The 25,304-nt window shown below is 42.5% G+C and overlaps 2 protein-coding genes across 2 annotated transcripts; one reads left to right on the forward strand and one right to left on the reverse strand.

Annotated features, from left to right (window-relative positions):
- Positions 1–498: 498 nt before the first annotated feature.
- On the reverse strand, positions 499–3,197 carry BLOC1S3 (biogenesis of lysosomal organelles complex 1 subunit 3). The gene is given in 4 exon segments (XM_070949679.1): positions 499–2,074; positions 3,072–3,109; positions 3,111–3,131; positions 3,133–3,197. Coding segments are annotated over 4 exon segments (714 nt in total). The 3' UTR covers positions 499–1,484.
- Positions 3,198–18,688: 15,491 nt separating this feature from the next.
- On the forward strand, positions 18,689–22,331 carry LOC139321324 (C-X-C chemokine receptor type 3-like). Its single transcript, XM_070949995.1, has 2 exons — positions 18,689–18,766; positions 21,243–22,331. Exons 1-2 carry the CDS (start codon positions 18,689–18,691, stop codon positions 22,329–22,331), a joined length of 1,167 nt encoding a protein of 388 aa, XP_070806096.1.
- Positions 22,332–25,304: the final 2,973 nt, after the last annotated feature.

A 25,304-nucleotide genomic window follows, 5' to 3' on the forward strand; every position in this document is an offset into this window, starting at 1 on the left:
GGCTAACTCTGCTCATTGCCAGCAGTTCGATCCTGACCAGCTCAAGGTTGACTCAGCCTTCCGTCCTTCCAAGGTGGATAAAATGAGGACCCAGATTGTTGAGGGAAATAGGCTGACTCTGTAAACCGCTTAGAGAAGGCTGTAAAGCATTATGAAGCGGTATATAAGTACTAAGTGCTATGGCTAAGGTTGAGGGATACCATTGGAAGAACTGAAGAATCCAGTTAGATCATTCCTGCAGAATATCTATTCATCTAATCATCACTCAAGAGTTAACATAATGGCATATAATCTATCATGTCCAATTTGGTAATCTCTTCTGGGCTTGAGATGAAAAAGAATGAAATATTGACTTTGGATTTTGCCGATTAGATAAATCTTTTGCTATAGAAATAACTAGTCCATATTAGTATGTAAAAGTTAAGACATTGAGGCTGTAATGTTATTATCTTATTTTATTGCACTAAAGAGTTGTAAGTACTTTTTTTTGTTCTCCCCCACTTTTACCCTTCACTTCTTTCTCTTGCTTTTTCCCTCCCCCATTTCCCACTATTTTCATTTTCTTTTGTATTTCATATCTTGAAAAAAAAAATTAATGTATTAAAAATCAATCAATCAATCAATCAATCAATCAATCAATCAATCAATCAGTGCTTCTAGTTGCCACCCATCGTAAATCAACAAGAGGGCGAACCAAAACCTTCAAACAGGGCTTGTGAATTCTGTTTTTATGAATCAGCAGTGCAGATTTTCAAAATTCATTCTACTGCACTGCGTCCCCAAATGTAAAGAGTGACAGCAGCAACAGAGGCACCGTGTGAAGATTTGAAGGGACAGATCCCCTTTGGAGAATGGGAGAAGGTCTATCTACGAGCTCATCAAGAATTGATGCCAACTTGACTCAAACAATGCCAACTACTACACCATCTCTCCACAAACATTGAGCTTGCTGTGTTTTACACAGATCTACAGATTACAACTCCTTTGATTCACCCCCCCCATGAATTAAATCAATAATTATTTCATTTTTCTTAGTCCTGCTCAAATCATACATTCCCTCCAAATGAATAATCTACATGTATCAATGAAGGCAGTTTAGCATCTTCGGACAAACTTTCATGAGTCCAAAGTGATGCTACATTTTCACGCTCAGGAAGTGCCTCCCACCTTGTGCAACCAAGTCTACATTTTTAAAGATATGAGCCAGGAGAAAATATGCTCTCTTGAAATGGCACCGTCCCTTTCTCTCCAAAACAGTGAAAGCAGTTTTATTTTGTTTCGTTCAGCCTTTACTACAGTATAAGGGCTGGAGCCAGATTGTAAAAGGACGTACTGTGATTTAAGTATCAAACAGGCAGCAAAAATTTCTTTACAATGGACAAATATTTCGGTCTCCTTCAGTGTTCTGCTGAGCTCTACAAGCAGGGTCCCATCCAACCTTACTCTCTTGAACAGCAGTGTGCAGGAAGCAGTCCGTCCATCTCTTAAGTGTGCGCCGAAGGCACCTCTATCGGGATATCTGGTAACAAACTGCAGCTGTTAATAATGTCTATTTTGTCTGCCACGGCCCGCAGATCGTCCAGAACCAGCCGTATGTTGTGGGAAGCGTTGATGATGCCGTTTTGGGAATTGCTCAGCTGTCCAGTAATGGCTCCAATCTCCTTGATGGCAGTTTGGTAAACCTGTTTGACGGTGTTGTGGATGTCGTAGTATAAACGGGCGTTACTCTCCACCAGCTTCTGCTGCAAGAGGGAGCTATATCGGCCCCGGTGTTTGATGTGAAGGGCAGGCTTCTCTTCGACCGCCGTGGGGGACGCCGAATCTTCGTTCCTGTAAACGATCAGGGGTGGTAAATCCGGCGTGATCAATGTCGCCTCGGTTTTCGATCCAGCGAGATTTCCGGTTTCGTCTTCCTCATCTGTCTCAGAGGCTTCCCCAGTGACTTGAACTCCAGAAGGGTTTCCAAAGGCAGGCCGAGTGGAGGCCGAACAATTGATTTCTTCTTCCGAGTCGGTCTCGGAGGCTTCACCCTGGATGACGGTTTTGTACCTTGGAGAGATCATTTCTGGATCACCTTAAAAGAGGAGAGGAAGCACATGTGAGAATCGGAGAGGCAGGCCTCAAGGAGGAATCTTTCTGTTATGGAATACGAGCCACTGTGTGATGACTCTGGGTGTGGCACAAAGGCAACACAGCCAGAGAATAAGTAGGAGTCCCTTTATCAGCTCCAACTTTGCTCCCCCCCTCCAACATTCCTTTGACTCTCCGGTCTGGAGAAAAACTCTCCCACAAATGTGTAATGTTTAATTTGATTTATATGCCGCCCTTTTCCAGAGACTCAGGGTGGCTTACAGTGCATTAAGCAATAGCCTTCATACTTTTGTATATTTTTTATACAAAGTCAGTTTATTGCCCCCACAAACTGGGTCCTCAATTTACCTACCTTAGGAAGGATGGAAGGCTGAGTCAACCTTGAGCCTGGGGAGATTCGAACTTACTTTAATTGCAGACAGCTGGTGTTAAATTACAGTGCTTAGTCTGCAGAGCTATCCAGGCTCCTTGCGCATCCGCCCCCACCTCTCCATGTCCTCCCCCCCCCTGCAGGGTGTGGAAAGGGGGACAGGCAGCGCTGCGGGCAAAAGGGAGCCTACTCCCAAGCCTGCATGCAAAAGAGTCTAAGGCAGTGTTTCTCAACCTTGGTAGCTTGAAGATGGGTGGACTTCAACTCCCAGAATCCCCCAGCCAGCAGCGCTGGCTGGGGGATTCTGGGAGTTGAAGTCCACCCATCTTCAAGCTACCAAGGTTGAGAAATAACTGGTCTAAGGCCTTGGCAATTTTTAAAAGACCCTTGGACTTCAACTCCCAGAATTCCCTGGGAGCTGGAAAAAGAGTTGGCTGGGGTGGGGGGGAGTGGGGGATTCTGGGAGTTGAAGTCCACAAGTCTTTAAAAAAAGTTGGAAAGCCCTGGCTGGGATTGCTTGCAAAAGGAGCTGCTCCAACAGCTGCTACTTTGTGACTCTTCTTCCTGCTACTGTTACCATTTGCCCGCCGAGCAAAACCTGAGCACTCACCTTTCCAAGCAGGAAACAGCCACTTCCTCTTGGAGGGTCACCTGACGGATCACGTGACCGTCGCTCACCCACCCACCCACCCACCCACTCAGACCCGCCGTGGTGTTGTGGATCTCTGCTGCGCATGCGCTTGGAGAGGGACCGTGCTTAGCTTGCAGAGAAAGCCGGGGGGGGGAAACGGAAAGGGGCGCGCATGCGTAGAGTTGTCCGCCTGGGTGGGGGCAGCGATGGATGCTCGGGTCTTACCAAGAGGCTGGTGGGAGTAGCTCATCCCCTTCCCCCCCCACCCCCCACCCCCTCTGGTCCCGTGGCTGCTGAGCCTTTCCGAGTGCGCAGGCGCTCCAGGGTTTGCAATGCAAGACTGCAAATGCAATTTTTTTTTAAAAAAATAAAATCATTATTATTTTGACAGAGTAGCTAAGAGTCTGCAGGGAGGAAGAGGCTGGAAGGGCAGTCCCAGAATGCCCCGGCTAGGGTGTGTTAAGACGGGTGGACTTCAACTCCCAGAATTCCCCAGTCTGTTGTAAAAAAAAAAAAGATGGACGTCAATTTCCATAATTCCACAAGTCTGTATTTTAAGACAGTGGACCTCAATTTCCGGAATTCCTCAGTCTGTTTTAAGACAGGTGAACTTCAACTTCCGGAATTCCAGTCCGTATAATAAAGACAGTGGACTCCAACTCCCAGAATTCCCCAGTTTGTTTTTAAGACAAGTGGACTTCAACTCCCAGAATCCCCCAGTCTATTTTAAAACAGGTGAACTTCAACTTTCAAAATTCCCCAGTTTATTTTTAAGACAGGTGGACCTCAACTCCCAAAATTTCCCAGTTTATTTTTAAGACAGGTGGACCTCAACTCCCAGAATCCCCCAGTCTGTTTTAAAGCAGGTGGACTTCAATTTCCAAAATTCCACAGTCTGTGTTTTAAGACGGATGGGCTTGGCCCCCCAGAATTCCCCAGCTGGCGTCTATTAAAATGGGTGGACTCCAACTTCCAGAATTCCCCAGTTTGTTTTAAGACAGGTGGACTTCAACTCCCAGAATTCCCAGTCTTTTAAAGACAGGTAACCTCAACTCCCAGAATTCCCCAGTCTGTGTTTTAAAACAGATAGACTTCAACTCCCAGAATTCCCCAGTGTTTCAAGACAGGTGGACTTCAACTCCCAGAATTCCCAGTCTGTTTTAAGACTGGACTTCAACTCCCAGAATTCCACAGTCTGTGTTTTAAGATGGATGGGCTTGGACTCCCAGAATTCCTCAGCTGGCGTCTATTAAAATGGGTGGACTTTGACTCCCAGAATTCCCAACTGTTGCCTTTAAGATAGGTAGATTGAGCCTCTCCCAGAATTCTGGGAGTTGAAGTCCACCCACCTTAAAAAATTGCGGAACTTGAGAAATACTGGTTGAGATCTTTTGAAGAGTGGCCTGTGGTGGATACCAATTGGCAGAACAGTTTCATTCACTTGGAAGATGAATGATCCCAGTTTTTTTTTAAAAAAACCCTCAAAATTTGGAGAAAATGGATATTTCTGCCATCACTTCACTGCCTGGCACAGCAATGCTCAGTGGGCATCCACAGCAGGCCTCTCCTTAAAAGCTGATGTCCACCCATCTTAAAACACCCTGGAAGTGCCACCAAATACCTGGATCTTAACTATCATATGTGGTCGACATGTGGAGAAGCAAAGAAGTATTGGACAAAAATTAAGACATGGTTGGAAGAGATGATACAACAACATATTGAGTTGAATCCAGGAATATTTCTGCTAGGGATTTTACCTGAGATTTATAATAAAGAGAATGTATATTTAATTATTCATGTATTAACCGCAGCTAGAATTGTACTTGCACAACATTGGAAAAGTGAAGAGATTCCCATTAAGGAGAAGGTGATTAGGAAAATAATTAGAATGTGCAGAAATGAACAGATTAACATTAGCAATTAAGGAGAAAGAACGAACTGAATATTATATGATATGGGAAGTATTTTATCAATGGCTGGAGAATAAAAAAGGAGTTTGGAAATGAAGACTAAAGAATAATAGAAAATACATTAAGAACGATACAAATATCCCAGATCTTCCAACTTTCCGTCGGGCACTTAAGACCTTCCTCTTTCACCAAGCCGGGCTGGCATAATTAATTTTTTCTTTCCTTTTCCTAATTGTGTAAATTTTATTCTGAAGATCCTAATTTAACTGATAAGCCAAATTGACTTAATTATTATTTATTGCTTCTATTCACATTTATATATATATATGTTTATTTTGACTGTTCACCGCCCTGAGTCCTTCGGGAGAAGGGCGGTATAAAAAATTAATTCATTAAATAAATAAATAAATAAATAAATAAATAAATAAATAAATAAATAAATAAAATGAAAATTATTAATACACGTAGGATGAGAATGATGATGTTTAATGTTAATATGGTATTATCACTAGAAGATATTATGAAGAAAATGAAGAGCTTTACAATGTTTAATGGTTTTAATATATTATAACTTTAAGTTTAGAGAAATCATGTGAATGTGAATGATGTGGCAAATGGTGAAATAGTTGCAGAGATGTGTGTAGCCAGAGGACACATGTGGAATATTTATATTCTTGTAACTAAAAAATAAAAAAAAACTTCTTTAAAAAAACACCCTGGCTAGGGAATTCTGGGAATTGAAGGCCACCCATTTTAAGATTGAGAAAAGCCGGTTTAAGGGTGAAGATGGCCACTGCAAAATCCTCTTTAATAACCAGCGACCGGATCTTTCCTACTCGTATAGAAAGGAGAAAGAAGAACTGTTGATAAGTACTTCTCGTACATAGCCATGTCCTGCCAGCCCTCTTCTCAACCACACAGCTTCCCCCTGTTTACGCAGCAAGTGAAGAGTGCGGTGCAAAATCGGGAACCGCAAGAGAAGAAGGAAGAATGAAAAACCTGCTCTCCTGAGCGGTGTGGAAAAAAAAAAAAAGGTGCGAAAACGAAACTGCCATGTGCCTTACTCTGCACTTCCTGCATTTGCTCTGAAGTGGTTTCAGGCAGAAATCGAGCTGCATTAGCAGGGCGTCAACAGGTGCTAAGAAGTTGAAAAAGAGAGTGAAGAAGTCGGTGGCACAAACAGCATTATCTGCATTTCTCAATTTCAAAGCCTTGAAAACGGGTGGACTTCAATTCCCAGAATTCCCCAACCAGCCATGCAGACTGGGGAATTCTGGGAGTTGAAATCCAAAATGCTGGCTCAGGAATTCAGACAGTTTTAAGTCCACACACGCTAGCTGGGGAATTCTGGGAGTTGAAGTCCAAAATGCTGGCTGGGGAATTCTGGGCGTTGAAATCCATGCACGCTGGCTGAATTCTGGGAGTTAGTCCATATACCTTAAAAAAAAAGGTTGAAAAACATCGAATTAGGGTTTAGGCATCCAGCCCCTTCTGTCTGTCATCCGATGCCATTTCTTATGACTGTTTTTTTTGACTGGACACCTTAGTTCCTTTTTTCAGTACTTAATTTGCAAATTAATGCAATTCCTGGCTTCTTTCTTTCTTTCCTTCTTTCTTTCTTTCTTTCTTTCTTTCTTTCTTTCTTTCTTTCTTTCTTTCTTTCTTTCTTTCTTTCTTTCTTTCCTTCCTTCCTTCCTTCCTTCCTTCCTTCCTTCCTTCCTTCCTTTCTTTCTTTCTTTCTTTCTTTCTTTGTTGAGTGATTGAGTGATTGATAGATTGAATTTATATTGCCTCCTATTCACCCATGGTGACTCAAGGCAGCTTACAGAATATAAAACCACATTTAAAACAATAAAAACTAGCAAAAAGAATCAAATAAATGAATATAGTACAATATAACGAAATCATCCCCCACTTCCCACCTCCAGCCCCGGCGACAGCAGATCACACGAGCCATTGAATGGGCTCCATCCAGCTCTGGGTCCCCCAGGCCCGCTGGCAGAACCAGGTCAGGTGCATAACTACCTTCCTGCGTAGGTGCTTGGTTCATTTTCAATTTACAGCCATCATGCAAGATTGAATTTCAACGCAATCTTGCATGATTAAGGGAGTGGAGGCTAAAACATATAAAGAACGGTTGCTGGAATTGGATAGGTCTGATTTAATGAAAAGAAGGACCAGGGGTGACATGACAGCAGGGTTCCGATATCTCAGGGGCTGCCCCCCAAAAGAGGGAGTCAAGCTATTCTCCAAAGCACCTAAAAGGCAGGTCAAGAAGCAACGGATGGAAACTAATCAAGGAGAGAAGCAACCTGGAATTAAAGAGAAATTTCCTGACAGTGAGAACAATTGATCAGTGGAACGACTTACCTCCAGAAGTTGTAAATGCTCCAATACTGGAAGTTTTTAAGAAGATGTTGGATAACCATTTGTCTGAAGTGGTGTAGGGTTTCCTGCCTAAGCAGGGGGTTGGACTAGATGACCTCCAAGGGCCCTTCCAACTCTGTTATTCTATTCTATTCTATTCTATTCTATTCTATTCTATTCTATTCTATTCTATTCTATTCTATTCTATTCCAAATTTATTCAGAGAAGATGGTTTTGAGAATAAATTGGAACCAAGTCTTATCAGAGTTTTTGGATTATGGAAATGTACCCAAAGACTTATTGATAACTCAAATAGGAGGGGAAACAACACTGGTGTCATATTGCTGTGGCATCATCCATTAGCCAACATGTGGAGCACTTTATAATGCCTTGGTAAGACCACAGTTGAAATATTGCATCCGGTTTTGGTCACCACGATATAAAAAAGATGCTGAGACCCTAGAAAGAGTGCAGAGAAGGGCAACAAAGGTGATTAGAATAGAATAGGAATAGGAATAGGAATAGGAATAGGAATAGGAATAGGAATAGGAATAGGAATAGGAATAGGAATAGGAATAGGAATAGGAATAGAATTAGAATAGAATAGAATAGAATAGAATAGAATAGAATAGAATAGAATAGAATAGAATAGAATAGAATAGAATAGAATAGAATAGAATAGAATTCTTTATTGGCCAAGTGTGATTGGACACACAAGGAATTTGTCTTGGTGCATACGCTCTCGGAGTACATAAAAGAAAAGATACGTTCATCAAGAATCATAAGGTACAACACTTAATGATAGTCATAGGGAAACAGTCAATATAAATCTTAAGGATACCAGCAACAAGGTTACAGTCGTAAGTGGGAGGAGATGGGTGATGGGAACGATGAGAAGATTAATAGTAGTGCAGACTTAGTAACTAGTTTGACCGTGTTGAATCGAATTATAGAATATTATAGAATATTTGAAGGGCTGCCAAAAAGAAGAGACCGTCAACCTATTCTCCAAAGCACCAGAAGGCAGAACAAGAAACGACGGATGGAAACTAATCAAGGAGAGAAGCAACCTGGAATGAAGGAGAAAGTTCCTGAGAGTGAGAACAATTAACCAGTGGAACTGCTTGCCTCTAGAAGTTGTGAATGCTCCAACACTGGAAGCTTTCAAGAAGAGACTGGACACCCATTTGTCTGATATGGCATAGGATCTTCTGCTTGAGCAGAGGGTTGGACTAGAGGTTTTTCCAACTTTGTTATTCTGTTATTCTGCACTTTGGACTCACACTAGTATTTTATTGGTCTTTAAAGGCAGCTCTCGGCTCCCCTGGGACTGTGTCCACGCCCAAAGAATACGTTGGAGGCAATGTCGGTGTATCTCCGTTTAATCATGGCAAACAGCTCTTACAGGAACCGGAATGCAAAAACATAACAAAGACGCAGCTATCACACACAGGTAGTTGGTTTCTTATATAGCTCCATTCCTGATTACAATCAGCTGGACAGGTCTCGTATCTCCTCATTTCCTCCAGGCTCGCTAGGATGACGTCACCTTTATGGAGCGTTCTCAGGTTTGTGTGCTATTCCCACACGACCCCATCATACGCCCGTGCTCATGAACTCCTAACCGGACGTCTATCCCAACACCAGCACCCATGTGAGTCAACCCCCCCCACCTCTGCCGATCAGGTATCCATGTTCTGACATCTCATGGATACGGTGTCGAGTGCTTCTTGACGCTCGACAGCAGCCCCATATAAATTACACTGGTCTTCTGTTGTGGTTGTGGCTGTGTGTAGGTGGCATCTGACACACCGATGTTTTCTGAAAAGCTCAGAACACCCACACGTTGTATGAAGTTCGTCTTAAGGCAGGGATGGGCAACTGTGCCAACATTAACAATCCATGGGCCTCCAGCTCCCAGAATTCCTGAGCCAGCATAGCTGAATTGAAGGCCACAAGCCAGAAAGTAAAGTTGTCATAGTTGGACACCCCCTGGCCTTAAGGGATAGGAGCAGTTCCATTATGACATTCTGAGAACCAACTACGCAAAGCGAGAATTAGAGTTTCTCTCTTGTTTTTACATCATGGATTCTGTCTGAGGCGTGTTGATGGTAAATGGCGGAATTTCTCGAAAGGAAAATCTTAGGTTCTCGGGGCTGCTGGAGGACAGGTTCATGTGGGCGAATGGTTCTTTCCCATCTCCTTATTCTTCATCTTCTTGGGGAGCTGGACAGTCCAAAGCTGGCTGGAGACTTTTTGACTGTTTGACGCAAGGGTGATTCGCCTGAATCTCTAGCCAAAGTGGCTTTTGACTTGAGTTTCCTCAAAGTTGGTGGTGAGAAAGGCTGAGGGCCACTCCAAGGGAGAACTTTGTTGATGAGTGAGGAACTTGAGAAGAACAAGACCTAACTCTTTTCCTTGCTGGTGTCAGCTGCTTTAAATAATTCTTCTGCTCTGGTGGTCAGACAGGCCCAAGATATTTGGTGTGGGGGGAAAATCAGGACATCATTGTCCTCATATCTTCAGTGGAGGAAGCATCTCAAACAGATGTTGGAAAATACCACACAATGCAGTCAGAACTGAGTTGCAGGGAGGACATTTATGTTCCATCCGTTTTAGAGTTTCCTTCTGCTTCCCGTTTCGATCTCCTGAAAACACAGAAATTTACAAGGCTGAAGTTCATCAGGGCCTAGAGGAATTGGGGGTCTCCAGAAAGTACTCCACAAATACCCTTGGCCTGTGCGATATGTCTTTAATCTTTAATATTCTAACCATGTCATGCTACCTCAATCCTGCCTGTCGGAAGTTTCTTCTGCTGAGTTAAAATCAGCCCACCTGTTTGACTTCCCGTTCAGATCTTCTTCTCTCTTTTGACTGGTTTCAGAGCATCTTCCTTCACGGTGAGTTACGATACTGCCACATGCGTGCTCAATATTTGGACATTTTGGGCTGCGGGAAGGTATTTTAAAACGTGGTTGGAAAAGGAATGACTGTATATAGATATTGGAGGATTAGATGGTGATCCAGAATTGTGAGCTGGGACGGATGTACAGTTGATGAAAAAATCTGAGTACCTTCAGTTGCAAAAAAACCCCCCAACAATTGCCTGAATATTAATATTCTAAAGAATTCTATTCTAAAGTATTCATTAACGGAATGATGAAATTCCTGAAATTCTTTTCTTTGGGCTCTTGGTGTCATCAGGTAAAAGTAGATGTGATTGGTTCTAAGGAAGAAGGGCGAACTAAATAAATTTAGTTTTTAGTTTGAACAAACTATAATCTATTCGTTTATAATCGGCTATAAATTCAGTTTATGAATGTATAAATTTGCTGAATCGATCAATCAATGCAACTTGGGAAAAGTAGTCACAGATTTGTCTGAAATGTTCCCTGTACCTTTAGAGATAAATCCAGTGTAGATTAATCTTAGATTTTTAAGACTCGTTACCTCCAAACTGTAGTGGCAGGTCACAATTGGGCTATTATTGTTACGTATTTATGAAAGGAGCAACGGATGGAAACTAATCAAGGAGAGAAGCAACCTGAAACTAAGGGAAAATTTCCTGACAGTGAGAACAATTAATCATTGGAACGACTTGCCTCCAGAAGTTGTGGCTACTCCAACGCTGGAGGTTTTTAAGAAGAGGTTGGATAACCATTTGTCTGAAGTGGTGTAGGGTCTCTTGCCTAAGCAGACTAGAAGACCTCCAAGGTCCCTTCTGACTCTGTTATTCTGGAGCGTCTTAAGCACAGAATACAATACTAATGGAATGGATAATGCAGAAGAAAATATTTGGGTAATAAAATATGTATAATAAGAAATAATTCTTCAGTGTAGGAATTATGTTGGAGACCGATACTATATTTTCCCTTTTCTTTGTGGATTTCTGAGGTAAAGCTTTTAGTCTGTTCAATAAGCTTACTGGTGATTAGCATTTGCTTCAGTTTTCCTTTAACTTTCCCATCTTTTTAAGCCTAACAAACCAGAAACTCTTATTATTATCGCTCCCAATAATAAGATAAGATAGACTTTATTGTCATTTTTCTGTACACACAATGGCGAGCGGCATAGCGCTCTGGTCGTGAAGATATCTGCTGCAAACTCCACGTAGGTGTCAGGAAGGGCATCCGGCCAGTAAACGCTCAGCTCCCTGTGATCCCAACTCTAGTCTGAATTAAGGAATTTCAGGGCCCTAAAAAAGGGAGTTCTGTATACAATATAATTTGTATTTTATTTGTTCCATTTGTAGACTGCCCATCCTTTTTTTTTTTTAATTGACTCTGGCGTGGGGTGAGGGATAATGTTGCATGCTGGACGGGGGAATTCTGGGAGTTGAAGCCCACATATCTGAAAAGCAGCCAAGGTTGAGAAACAACAAGCAATGCGAATATACTTGCAAGATTTATGGTGCAGAGGGAACGCAAAATTGCATCATCCCAACCGCAACCACGGATAAAGAAAGAGGATCGTAAAACAAAATATTATCAGACAGCTGACTAAATAATCCCGTGTTTTGGATTACAACAAGGCTGCCCAAACAAGCCAGCTGGGGAATTCTGGGAGTTGAAGTCATTTACACATCTTAAAATGGCTGAGATTGAGAAATTCGGTACTAAAGAGATTAAATCTAATCTTCTTCCATTGCTCCTCTGGAATTTTTTTTAATCTTTCTCTCTTTTTTCAAAAGACATGCAAAATCAGAACCATCAAAAGCTAGATAAAAAAACGGCATTTTTTTTATTTGAGTGTCTGGATGTATACCTAAACAGGCAGATTTTTTTGAAGCCATAATTATCTTGGGTTAGGTTTCAGGGAGAAATGGGAGAGCTTTATTTTTATATCCATAAAGCCTTTTCCCCATTGAAAAGCCCAGATAACAAGACCTCTGTCCTATCTCCTTTCTTTAAATGTTAAGATGACCTGGGTTTTGATTAGAGATTAGAGCTGCTTTGAAAATGATGGGCCATCTGCAATTCTCCAGGAAGGTTGCAATACTGCAGACCGTTTCTGTTGACAAATACATTTTATTAAAACACAAACAACTTTTACGAGTTGCTTGTTATCGCTGATAAAGCCAGCTCCTCTCACAGAAGTTGGTGAAAATATGTTAGACTTTGAGAGCTGTGGGCAACGAAATTTCATTTTAATGTAGGCCCTTCCAACTTTGTTAATCTGTTAAACCAGAATAAAGTTATTCTATTCTATTCTATTCTATTCTATTCTATTCTATTCTATTCTATTCTATTCTATTCTATTCTATTCTATTCTATTTCATTCCATTCTTCATTCCATTATTCTCTTCTCTTCTCTTCTCTTCTCTTCTCTTCTCTTCTCTTCTCTTCTCTTCTCTTCTCTTCTCTTCCCTTCCCCTCCACTCCACTCCACTCCACTCCACTCCACTCCACTCCACTCCATTCCATTCCATTCCATTCCATTCCATTCTATTCTATTCTATTCTATTCTATTCTATTCTATTCTATTCTATTTTTCCCTAGTCAGCAAGAAAGGTGCTATCTGACTATGGTTAAATTTTGGGTTTGTTTTTTTTGGTAGCTTAACAGTGTAATAAACATTTTGTTGCTTCTAACCACAGTAAAGTAACAGAATAAACATATTTTTTGTTGTCTCTAACCGCGCTATGCATTGAGATGCAGTTTGTGAAAGTTGATGCTTTTTCATTATTTTTTTAACTGAACGGTTAAAATTTCTACCAGACTGCTTTTGATTTTTGGATACCGTAGATTAACACAGCCCAAAATGTCCTTTAAATATATATACAGGTAGTCCTCGGCTTACAACCACAATTGAGCCCAAGATTCATGTCGCTAAGCGAGGCAGGTGTTAAGTGAATTTTGTCCCAGTTTATAATCTTTCTTGCCACTGTTGTTAAGTGAATCATGGCAGTTGTTAAGTCAATAACACGATTGTTAAGTGAATCTGATTTCCCCATTGACTTCGCTTGTCAGAAGGTCGATCACATGGCCTTGGGACGCTGCAAACTTGGTGAAATCCAATTTTTTTTACTACCGGTTCTGTGAGCGTGGCTTGGTGGGAGTGGTATGGCTTGGTGGGCGTTGCTTGGTGGACGTGGCGGGGAAGGATACTACAAAATCCCCATTCCCACCCCACTCCTTGGGGGAAGGATATTGCAAAATCTCCATTCCCACCCCACTCTGGGACCAGCCAGAGGTGGTATTTGCCGGTTCCTCGAACTGCTCAAAATTTCTGCTACCGGTTCTCCAGAACCTGTCAGAACCTGCTGGATTTCACCCCTGCTGCAACCGTCATAAGTATAAGTCAATTGCCAACTGTCTGAATTTTGATCATGTGACCATAGGGATGCTGCAATGGTCATAAGTATGAAAAACGGTCATAAGTCATTTTTTTCGGTGCCGTTAGAACTTCGAACTCAATGAATTGTTGTAAATCAAGGACTACCTATATATATTTTGCATCCTTTATTTTAACCTGTAGGAGGAAGTAGAGAGTATGATGTGGGAGGAATTTTTTCATTTGTGCCAGCGAATTCTTGATTAATTGTAATGGTAAAGCTATTTGAAAACAAAAAAACGGTAATTTGCAAGTATTTTGGTGCACATTTCTCTAAAGTCTCTGTGCTTGGAAGGGAAGGCAGCTTTACCCAATGGGCACACTCTTCTCTAATATAATGCACCTTCATATATTTTCAAATAAACAGATGCATTTTGCACGTAGCTGTCTTGAATAGGTTTCCAGGTTTAAAATTCTGGTAAATGTTAATGCAAAATATTTTATTATCAGACTTAGAAACCTGGCACCTTACGCCTAGAGCAACTCTGGTTGGTGTGCGATTAAAAATATAGAGAATTATGCCTATAGAACGCTAGATTTCAGTTCAATCTTGAAAATACAGAGTTAAAGACTCAAAACTAAATTAATTTATCCCTAATCCCAATGAAGTTTTGGACCTCAGATCCTATGCATGTAGAGCCAGGAATGAATGATCATTCCTGGAGAATACCAAATTAATTCAGTCTCTAAAATAAATCTGGCTGTTGGATTGGATTTTGAACATCAAACTTCTACATTTTCCCAGCCAGAACTTGTGAATCTATTTTACCTTTTGAATAGCAGCATGCTGACAGCTTGATTCAGTGCTGAAGAGATGTTATTCTATGATTAGAAAACCACCCATTCTTAACTCTAGAAATATACGAAGTTGGAATTTGGTTTTCTTTAATCGGTTATGTTTTGTTTGTAAAAATGGTTTTTGTTCCATTTGTAAAATCCGACGGCATTCAAGCTGCCCTTAACCAATGACTCACCTGAAACCTCACTGTAATAAAAATAATATTAAATGACTATTTCAAAAAGAAACTTCATTGAAAGGAAAAGCAAAGTGGAGGGACAGAATGGAAAAAAAAAGATGCCATTAAAAAAAAAATAAAGATTAAATTATAAAAGAGCAAGATAAACAACAGGTAAAGCTCCTTAAAAGAACTCATAAAACCCTTGAAAAGGAATGTGGGTTCATTTGTGGTTGTTAGTTGCGAAGTTGTGTCCGACCCATCGCGACCCCACGGGCAACGTTCCTCCAGGCCTTCCTGTCCTCTACCATCCTCTGGAGTCCATTGAAGCTCACGCCGACTGCTTCAGTGACTCCATCCAGCCACCTCGTTCTCTGCCGTCCCCTTCTTCTTTTGCCCTCCATCGTTCCCAGCATTAGGCTCTTCTCCAGGGAGTCCTTCCTTCTCGTTAGGTGGCCAAAGTATTTGAGTTTCCTCTTCAGGATCTGGCCTTCCAAAGAGCAGTCAGGGTTGATCTCCTCTAGGACTGACCGATTGGATGGCCTTGCAGTCCAAGGGACTCGCAGGAGTCTTCTCCAGCACCAGAGTTCAAAGGCCTCCATTCTTTGGCGCTCAGCCTTCCTTGTGGTCCAACTTTCACAGCCATCCATTGCAACTGGGAACGCCATAGCTTTGACTATACACACTTTTGTTATACACACACACACACACACACACACACACACACACACACACACACCTATGGGGACCCACAATTAGGTGCGTTTGTGGTTTCCAGGCATGGATGACACTCAAACATACGATTCAAATTGCCCGAACAAATGGGATCATAAAATGAGCATCTGTGTGGAAATGTAAGAGAAGAGCCGTCTCGTAGTCGAACGAGAAAGGCAGAAACTGCCCATGCATGTAAATGTCTGCAAACCCAGGAATTTCCCCTCGTGGCTAGACAACTGCCTGATAGCACAAATCATCTCTAGCACCATCTTCAACTTCTCTGAAAAGTGTCTCCTAATCTCCAGTCTTCTCTGGGCCCATTCATAACACAAAAAACCTCCGTTTCACAGGTTGGGTGTAATGTGGCAACCTTAACAAAATTAAAAAGAAACCAACCCCAAAGCTGCCAAACTTTTCCAGAAATAGTAGAGCTCTTTAGAAATGAACCACTTTCTTCTTCTTCTTCTTCTTCTTCTTCTTCTTCTTCTTCTTCTTCTTCTTCTTCTTCTTCTTCTTCTTCTTCTTCTTCTTCTTCTTCTTCTTCTTCTTCTTCTTCTTCTTCTTCTTCTTCTTCTTCTCCTTCTCCTCCTCCTCCTCCTCCTCCTCCTCCTCCTCCTCCTCCTCCTTCTTCTTCTATTACTACTACTACTACTACTACTACTACTACTACTACTTGTTCCTCCTCCTCATCTCCTTCCCCTCCTTTTCTTCCTCTCCTCCTCCTCCTCTCCTTCTCCTCCTCCTCTTCCTCCTCCTTCTCTTCTCCTTCCCTTTTCTTCTCCTCCTCCCCTCTTCCTTCTTTCTCCTCCTCCTCCCTCCTTCTTCTCCTTCCCTTTTCTCCCTCCTCCTCCTCCTCCTCTTCTCCTCCTCTCCTCCTCCTCCTCTTCCTCTCCTCCTCCTCCCCTCCTCCCCCTCCTCTCCTTCTCTTTCTCCTCCTCCTCCTCCCCTTCCTCTCCTCCCTCCTCCCTCTCCTTCTTCCCTTTCCTCCTCCTCCTCCACCTCTTCCTCCTCCTCTCCTCTCCAGAGATGTCCACATGGTGGCAGAATGACAACAGGGGTATAGCCAGCCATGGACCTGTGTGAATTCCAGAACATATTTCATTTTAATTTTTTCCAGCTGTATCGAGTCAAAAAGTCAAGAGGGCAGCCACTGCCATATGACCAAAAATCCCCTCCTGTTGATACATGCAAAAAAAAAGTCCTTCGATCATGTGAGTGGCAACTGCGTGGGAGAGGTTTACATCCCATGCAAAACCAAATGCAATATGTCAGCTCTTTCTTTCTTTCTTTTTTATAAAGTTTTTCATTTTAAACACATTAAAAACAAAACATGGACATACTACATTTATAGAAGAAAAAAAATAAAAACAAAAAAAAAAGAGAAAATATCACTTTTCTTTTCAGCTGTAAGCAGTGATCCTTTCTTTCTATATATCAATATTTACAAATATTTTAGTATTAACTTATTTAACGTTCATTTTCTACTTTCTTTCATTCCCTCTATCCTATAAATTGATAGTCCACATTTTCCCCCTCCTTCCTTCCTTCATTTAACTTATTTCCTTATTTTTCAACCATTCATACCATCTACTCCATATCTTATAATACTTTGATTCTTCTTTCCCCTTAATTTCTTTAGTTAGTTCATCTAATTCTGCGCATTCCAGAATTTTCTTAATTAAGTCCTCTTCGGATGGTGAATTTTCTCTCTTCCAATATTGCGCATATACAATACGTGCTGCAGTCAATATATGCAATATGAGATATTGTATTTCTTTAGTGTAATTTTCTATCGAGATTCCTAACAAAAACTGTTCCGGTTCTCCCTCTATTGAATTCTGAGTTATTTCTTCTATCCAAGTTTTAATTTTCGTCCAGAATTCCTTTGCAATCGGGCATGTCCACCATTGATGATAGTATGTTCCATAACTAATCTTACACTTCCAACACTTCGGGGAGTTTCTAGGGAACATTTTCGCAATCCTGGCTGGAGAGAGGTGCCACCTATGAAACATTTTCATCTGGTTTTCCTTATATGCCATCGCAATTGTCAATCTCATATTTGTTCTCCACATATGTCAGCTCTTTCATCCAGCAAAACCTTGGCCATTCGTGTAGAGAAAGCTAAGCAGCTATCTCGCCTTTACTTGAATAATGTACTTACAGTATATCCTATGCACTTATATTCATATCATTCCTAGAAGTGAAGTATGGTCCATGTCAGGTTTTGGTGTCGTCTCAAATAAAATGCATTTCCAACCAAATAATCTTTGATGAAATCTTTCATTTATTAAGCACGACAATCTGTCCCCGATTATGTCGTAGCCAACACTGACTTCCTGACCCCAAACCTTCCCTTTCCATTCCCCAATTCTCTGCGTCTCATTGGCCATCTTCTAAATCACTCTCCCAATATCTTCTACTTCAGCTCCCAGGAATGTCCCCCCCTCCCATCTCATCTCCTAGGGGATATTATCTTCAGGGAAAATAAGTAGGTGAAAAGCCAAGCGTCCTCTTGCCAGCTGCCCCCTCTTCTCCTCCTTATGTCAGCACTGGAACGAATGTAGTTTGGAGTGCTGACAGTCCATGTACGTTGGCTGGAGAATTCTGGAAGTCCACACATCTTGAAGTTGCTCAGGTTGAGAAAACGCCGCTTCCAACCTTAAATCTGATTCAGAAAGCAATTTTTTTTTTGGCTCTGTCTACTCCATTCCTAGAAGATGCATACAGTATGTGTGTCACCCCGCAATTTCCTTGCAAAATTTGGAAAGGCCAAGGGACCTTAAATTTCTCCTTTTCTAAATGTGCTCTCCAGGGGAATCAAATGACCTCACGTCATGATGTTCCTTGATGCTAAAGCTCACATCCTTCAACAACCCCCCCCCCCTTCCAAGAATCTTCTGCTAAGAAATCGAGAAATTAAAAGTCAAATGCCCCTTTCAGGAATAGAAACTGTCTGTGCAATTGAGACGCGGCTCAGGGGAATTGTGTTTTCTCTGCAAACATGGCTGGTGGGTAGCTTTCGAGTTGCTTTTTTTGCGGCTTCTTTTCGAGCGAAAGCACTGTGGCTTCCTTCAAAGATTTGAGAATTTCATCCCCCATGCTCTGCAAACCTCAGCTGGAAATTTCTCTTGACAGCATGCCCCGTTGGGGAGGAAACGAATCTGCACATCAACAAAGTATTTGTAGTAATGGGCACCCTAACAAAGTTTTTGTCTGAGAGTTAGTTGTGAAGGGAGGGCAGCAAAGGGGGGAAAATGCTGACACTTTCTCCCCAAACTGCTGTTCAAAGTACACAATCCTGGTTTGCACCATGACGTGGTACAGTCTTCAGATGATCAGTGACGGAGGACTTACCGTAGTGTTTCTCAACCTTGGCGATTTTTACGATGTGCGGACTACAACTCCCAGAATTCCCCAGCCAGCCATGACAGAGAGAGAGAGAGAGAGAGAGACAGAGAGAGAGACAGAGAGAGAGACAGAGACAGAGACAGAGACAGAGACAGAGAGAGAGGGAGGGAGGGAGGGAGGGAGGGAGAAAGACAGAAACACAGAGAGACAGAGACAGAGACAGAGACAGAGACAGAGACAGAGACAGAGAGAGAGGGAGGGAGGGAGGGAGGGAGGGAGGGAGAAAGACAGAAACAGAGAGAGACGGAGAGAGAGACAGAGACAGAGAGAAAGACAGAGAGAGAGGGAGGGAGGGAGAGGGAGGGAGGGAGAAAGACAGAAACAGAGAGAGACGGAGAGAGAGACAGAGACAGAGAGAAAGACAGAGAGAGAGGGAGGGAGGGAGGGAGAAAGACAGAAACAGAGAGAGACGGAGAGAGAGACAGAGACAGAGAGAAAGACAGAGAGAGAGGGAGGGAGGGAGGGAGAAAGACAGAAACAGAGAGAGACGGAGAGAGAGACAGAGACAGAGAGAAAGACAGAGAGAGAGGGAGGGAGGGAGAAAGACAGAAACAGAGAGAGACGGAGAGAGAGAGAGAGACAAAGACAGGGAGAAAGAGAGACAAAGAGGGAGAAAGAGAGAGAGAGACAGAGAAAGACAGAGACAGAGAGAGGGAGGGAGGGAGAGGGAGAAAGACAGAAACAGAGAGAGAGAGAGAGAGAGAAAGACAGACAGACAGAGAGAAAGAGGGACAGAGGGAGAAAGAGAGACAAAGAGGGAGAAAGAGAGACAGAGAGAAAGACAGAGACAGACAGAGGGAGGGAGGGAGAGGGAGAAAGACAGAAACAGAGAGAGACAGAGAGAGAGAGAAAGAGAGACAGACAGAGAGAAAGAGGGACAGAGGGAGAAAGAGAGACAAAGAGGGAGAAAGAGAGAGAGACACCCATCTCCTCCCACTTATGACTGTATGACTGTAACCTTGTTGTTGGTATCCTTAAGATTTATTTAATTAATTTAATTTAATTTAATTTATCAAATTTCTGTGCCGCCCAACTCCCAAAGGACTCTGGGCAGCTTACAGCAAAAAATAATACAACAAAGAACATAGTAAAATTATTAAAAAACATTTTAAAAACATTAAAAGTCCATGCACACCACATCCATTCATGGCCGGATCTCGCCAGATCGCAAGAGCGAGATCAACGGCCCCAGGCCTGCTGAAAAAGCCAGGTCTTCACCGCTTTTCGGTAGGCCAATAGGGTGGGGATGGTCCGGACCTCAGGAGGTAACTGGTTCCAGAGAGCTGGGGCAGCCACAGAGAAGGCCCTTCCCCCGCGGGCCCACCAGCCAGCATTGTTTAGCTGACGGGACCCGGAGGAGACCGACTCTGTGGGATCTTACCGGTCGCTGGGAGCTATGCGGTAGAAGGCGGTCCCGAAGATAACCTGGCCCTGAGCCATGTAGGGCTTTAAAGGTAATAACCAACACCTCGAATTGTGCCCGGAGACCAATAGGGAGCCAGTGCATCTCGCGGAGAATTGGTGTAATGTGGGTGTATCTAGGTGCACCCACGACAGCTCACGCAGCTGCATTCTTGACCAACTGTAGTCTCTAAACACTCTTCAAGGGTAGCCCCATGTAGACTGCGTTGCAGTAATCTAACCGTGAGGTGACAAGGGCATGAGTGACTGTGAGGAGAGCCTCCTGATCCAAGTAGGGTCGCTATTGGTGCACCAGGCGAACCTGTGCAAAGGTCCCCCTAGCTACAGCTGCCAGATGTTGCTCTAATCTTAGCTGTGAGTCTAGGAGGACACCCAAATTGCGAGCTCGTTCTGAGGGGGACAATTTCTCACCCCCCAGAACCAAGGATGGACAGTCGACATAGTCTTTAGGAGGCAATACCCACAGCCACTCGGTCTTATATTGATATTGTTTCCTGATTGCTTATTTGTTCCCTATGACTATCATTAAGCGTTGTACCTTATGATTCTTGATGAACGTATCTTTTCTTTTATGTACACTGAGAGCTTATGCACCAAAGACAAATTCCTTGTGGGTCCAATCACACTTGGCCAATAAAAATTCTGTTCTATTCTATTCTATTCTATTCTATTCTATTCTATTCTATTCTATTCTATTCTATTCTATTCTATTCTATTCTACTCTACTCTACTCTACTCTACTCTACTCTACTCTACTCTACTCTACTCTACTCTATTCTACTCTATTCTATTCTATTCCACTCTAATTCTTCATTCTATTCTATTCTATTCTATTCTATTCTATTCTATTCTATTCTATTCTATTCTATTCTATTCTATTCCACTCTAATTCTTCATTCTATTCTATTCTATTCTATTCTATTCTATTCTATTCTATTCTATTCTATTCTATTCTATTCTATTCTATTCAAATAAACTAAAGCATTAAAAAATAAAATAAAATAATCCTCTGCCACGTTTCCTCCTTCTTTCAGGCTGAAGATCACATCATGTTCAACAATTCCAGTGGAGAGTTTACGTACTACTACAATGACAGCTATTCTTATGACTGTTGCTCCGCTGAGCCGTGCGATTTTAACCCCTACCAGGAGTTTTCCGAGCGGTTTCTGCCTCCATTCTACATCCTAATTTTCCTCCTGGGTCTCGGAGGCAACCTGATGGTCATCGCTGTCTTGCTCCTAGACCGAGTCTCCTTATTCGGGAATGACATCTTCATCTTCAACTTGGCCATCGCGGACATTCTCCTGGTGGTGACCCTCCCCTTCTGGGCTACCCAGGCGGTGCATGGCTGGATCTTCAAGGGCTTTCTCTGCAAGGTCATCGGCAGCATCATGAAGATCAACTTCTACGCCAGCATCCTCTTCCTCATATGCATCAGTTTCGAGCGGTACCTCTCCATCGTCTACGTCATACGGATGTACAACAGGAATAAGTGCTTCTTCATCTACACTGCCTTGCTGGTTTGGCTCGTCTGCTTCCTGCTGACGGTGCCCGACTTCATGTACCTGATGGCCGAGTTCAACAGTCGCCTGAACGCCACTTCCTGCGTTCTCTCCTTCCCGCTGCACAGCAGAAAGACGTGGCAAATCGCCCTCATCATCCTCAACCAAGTGGTGGCTTTCTTGTTCCCTCTGATGGCCATGGTCTACTGCTACGCCCACATCATCCGCACCCTCCGGCGCTCCAAGGGCTTCAAAAAACACAAGGCCCTCAAGGTGATCTTGGCCGTGGTGGTGGCCTTCTTCCTTTGCTGGTTGCCTTACCACTTGGTGCAGTTCATCACCACGTTGCTCCAGCTGGACCTCCTGGAGATGGATTGCCAGTGGGAGGACAACCTGGACATTGCCGATACCATCACCACCAGTTTGGGCTTCTTTCATTGTTGCCTCAACCCGCTGCTCTACGCCTTCGTCGGGATCAAGTTCCGGAACAAGCTCTTGACCGTGTTGAGGAGATTTGGCTGCATCAATCAGAACTTCTGGAACAGGCATTTCAGATCATCCAGTCAACCGAGAGATTCGAGTTGGTCCGAAAGCACAGACTGCTCATACGCTGCCTTCTAGAACAGCCTGTGGCCGTAAGGACGCCATTGCTATCCCAGAATTCTCTCTTCTCTTGCTCAGGAACCTGGCGCTCCATTGGTACACGCTAGTCTTCAACTTAACAACTATTCGTTTGGATGGGGCCCTTCGAAGTTACAACAGCTCTGGGGAAAAAAGTGTCTTATGACCAGTTCTCATACTTAATGACCGTTGCACCATCCCCACAGTCGTGTGATTAAAATTCGGGCACTTGGAAAATATACAATTACTTACTGAGATATAGAATGGAGGAGGAGGTAATTAAAGAAACTATGATAACGTGGGCCAAAAATTTCAGCTATAATATTGAATTGGAGTAATGGGAGAAACTTTGGGGAAAAAAAACTATACATTGACGATGTCTGTAGGCTATAAGGAAAATATGTATAAAATGTTCTGTAGATGGTATCTTCCACCATTCTATAGATGGTATCTTCCACATTGGCTAGAATGTTCTCGAATACATCACCAGACTGCTGGAAATGCAGACAAAATCAGGGAACATACTACCATATGTGGTGGACATGCCCAAAAGCAAAACAATGTTGGAACAGAATAAGAAAATGGCTCGAAGAGATAACCAAACAGCAAATAGATATGAAACTGGAATTATTTTTATTAGGAATATTTACAGGGAATTATGATAAAAAAACACAATATTTAATTTTACATATTACCACAGCAGCAAGAATAATGTATGCACAAAAGATAGAGCCTTGGTGGCGCAGCAGACTAAAGCACTGTTAAGTAACACCAGCTGCCTGCAATTACTGCAAGTTCAAATCTCACCAGGCTCAAGGTTGACTCAGCCTTCCATCCTTTCGAGGTAGGTAAAATGAGGACCCGGATTGTGGGGGCAATAAGCTGATTTTGTATAAAAAAAGAACACCGCTTGGGGGGGGGGGCGAAAGCCCTACTAAGCAGGTATATACAAAAGTATGAAGGCTGTTGCTTAACGCATTGTAAGCCGCCCTGAGTCTCCGGAAAAGGGCGGCATATAAATCGAACCAATAAATAAATAAATAAATAAAATTGGCAAAACAACAATATACCATCAGAGGAAAACATGATAAGGAAAGTTAATGTGCAGAGATGGATAGACTTACAAAAGAAATAAAAGATAAAGGAGAAACAGAGTACTATATGGTATGGAATAATGGTATAAATGGTTAGAGGATAGGTGTAAAGGTTAAGGAAAGATTGAATGAAGAAGATATAGGAGTTAGAAATTAGTAACAAATTTGTATAAATGGAAATGGCACATAATGAATGACTGTAATTTAGTATATGAATATATTATGATGTATAAAATATAATGGAACCATATGTATAAATAAAGATAAATTGAAGTAAGGGGAAAAATGAATATATAATATTCATATAATATGATGTATACCGATGTGAAAATGTAAAGAAGAAAATTGTCAAAATTAAGAAAAAACTTTAATAAAATTATTTTAAAAAAAAAATTTAGGTGCTTGGCAACCGGCACGTCTCCGGGGGGGGTCACATGATCCCCATTTGTGACCTTCCCAGTTGGTTTCCGACATACGAAGTCAATGTGGGGGGGGGGGGAAAGCTGGATTTGCTTAACAACAATGTGATCCGCTTAACGGCGATGATTCACTTAACAACCGGGGCAAAAAAGGATGGGAAAAAAATCAGGCGCGATTCACCAAACAACCGCCTCACTTAGCAATGGAAGTTCTGATCTCAAGAGCGGTCATACCCTGGAGATTTTTTAAGACCGGGCAGCGTTTGAAGCAGGGATGGGTTCTAAATTTTTTTTACTACCGGTTCTGTGGGCGTGGCTTATTTTGTGGGCGTGGCTTGATGGTCATGTGACAATTCTTTAGGATTTAGCAGAGGTACTGGTCTACCAGGCTTTTAACTGCTTGCAGAGCTGTACAGATCTACCCATTTATTTTTTGCAGGCACCGATCTACTCATGTATTTTTGCAGGCACTGGTCTACTCATTTCTTTTTGCAGGCATCGGTCTACTCATTTATTTTTGCACTGTCTACCCATTTTTGCACTGGTCTACCCATTTATTTTTGCAGGCACTGATCTACTCATGTATTTTTGCAGGCACTGGTCTACTCATTTCTTTTTGCAGGCATCGGTCTACTCATTTATTTTTGCACTGGTCTACCCATTTTTGCACTGGTCTACCCATTTATTTTTGCAGGCACTGATCTACTCATGTATTTTTGCAGGCACTGGTCTACTCATTTCTTTTTGCAGGCATCGGTCTACTCATTTATTTTTGCACTGTCTACCCATTTTTGCACTGGTCTACCCATTTATTTTTTGCAGGCACTGATCTACTCATGTATTTTTGCAGGCACTGGTCTACTCATTTATTTTTGCAGGCATCGGTCTACTCATTTACTTTTGCACTGGTCTACCCATTTTTGCACTGGTCTACCCATTTATTTTTGCAGGCACCAGTCTACTCATTTGTTTTCTTTTAATACTGATCAGCTGTAGGGCGGCCCTTTGAAGCCCCGCAGCAAGAGTTTAAACAGTCTTTTTCCTTCTAGCCGATCAGCTGGGACTCAGGAGGCAGCAATAGATTGGGGGTGGGGCCAAATAAAAGGTAAGAATAATGCAGGGGGTAGCAGGGGGGCAGAACTGGTTCAGTGACGTCATATCGTCATTGCTACCGGTTTGGCGGAACTGGGAGGAACTCACCACTGGTCTGAAGGGGTTTCGGGTTTCCTGCTTGAACAAAATGCCCTCCAGTTAGGTCAATCCTGGTTTTGGGTTTTGAACCCAATCGCTTTCACCTCGGAGTCAAGAAACCGATTGCTGACTATGGTTTTGAGGTTACCTGTTCGTGTTTTCAGTTTCTTCCTCTGCTCAAGAACAGCTTTCTGAGGTTGAAGATTGGGGCTGAAAACTTTGAAGGTCGAAAATCAAAAGATTTCAGGGCTCGTGCCCCCCAAAAAAAC

Source organism: Pituophis catenifer, unplaced genomic scaffold (genome assembly GCF_029215685.1).
Source record: "Pituophis catenifer annectens isolate HBS135680 unplaced genomic scaffold, rPitCat1.0.hap2 SCAF_9, whole genome shotgun sequence".
Classification (NCBI taxonomy): domain Eukaryota; kingdom Metazoa; phylum Chordata; class Lepidosauria; order Squamata; family Colubridae; genus Pituophis; species Pituophis catenifer.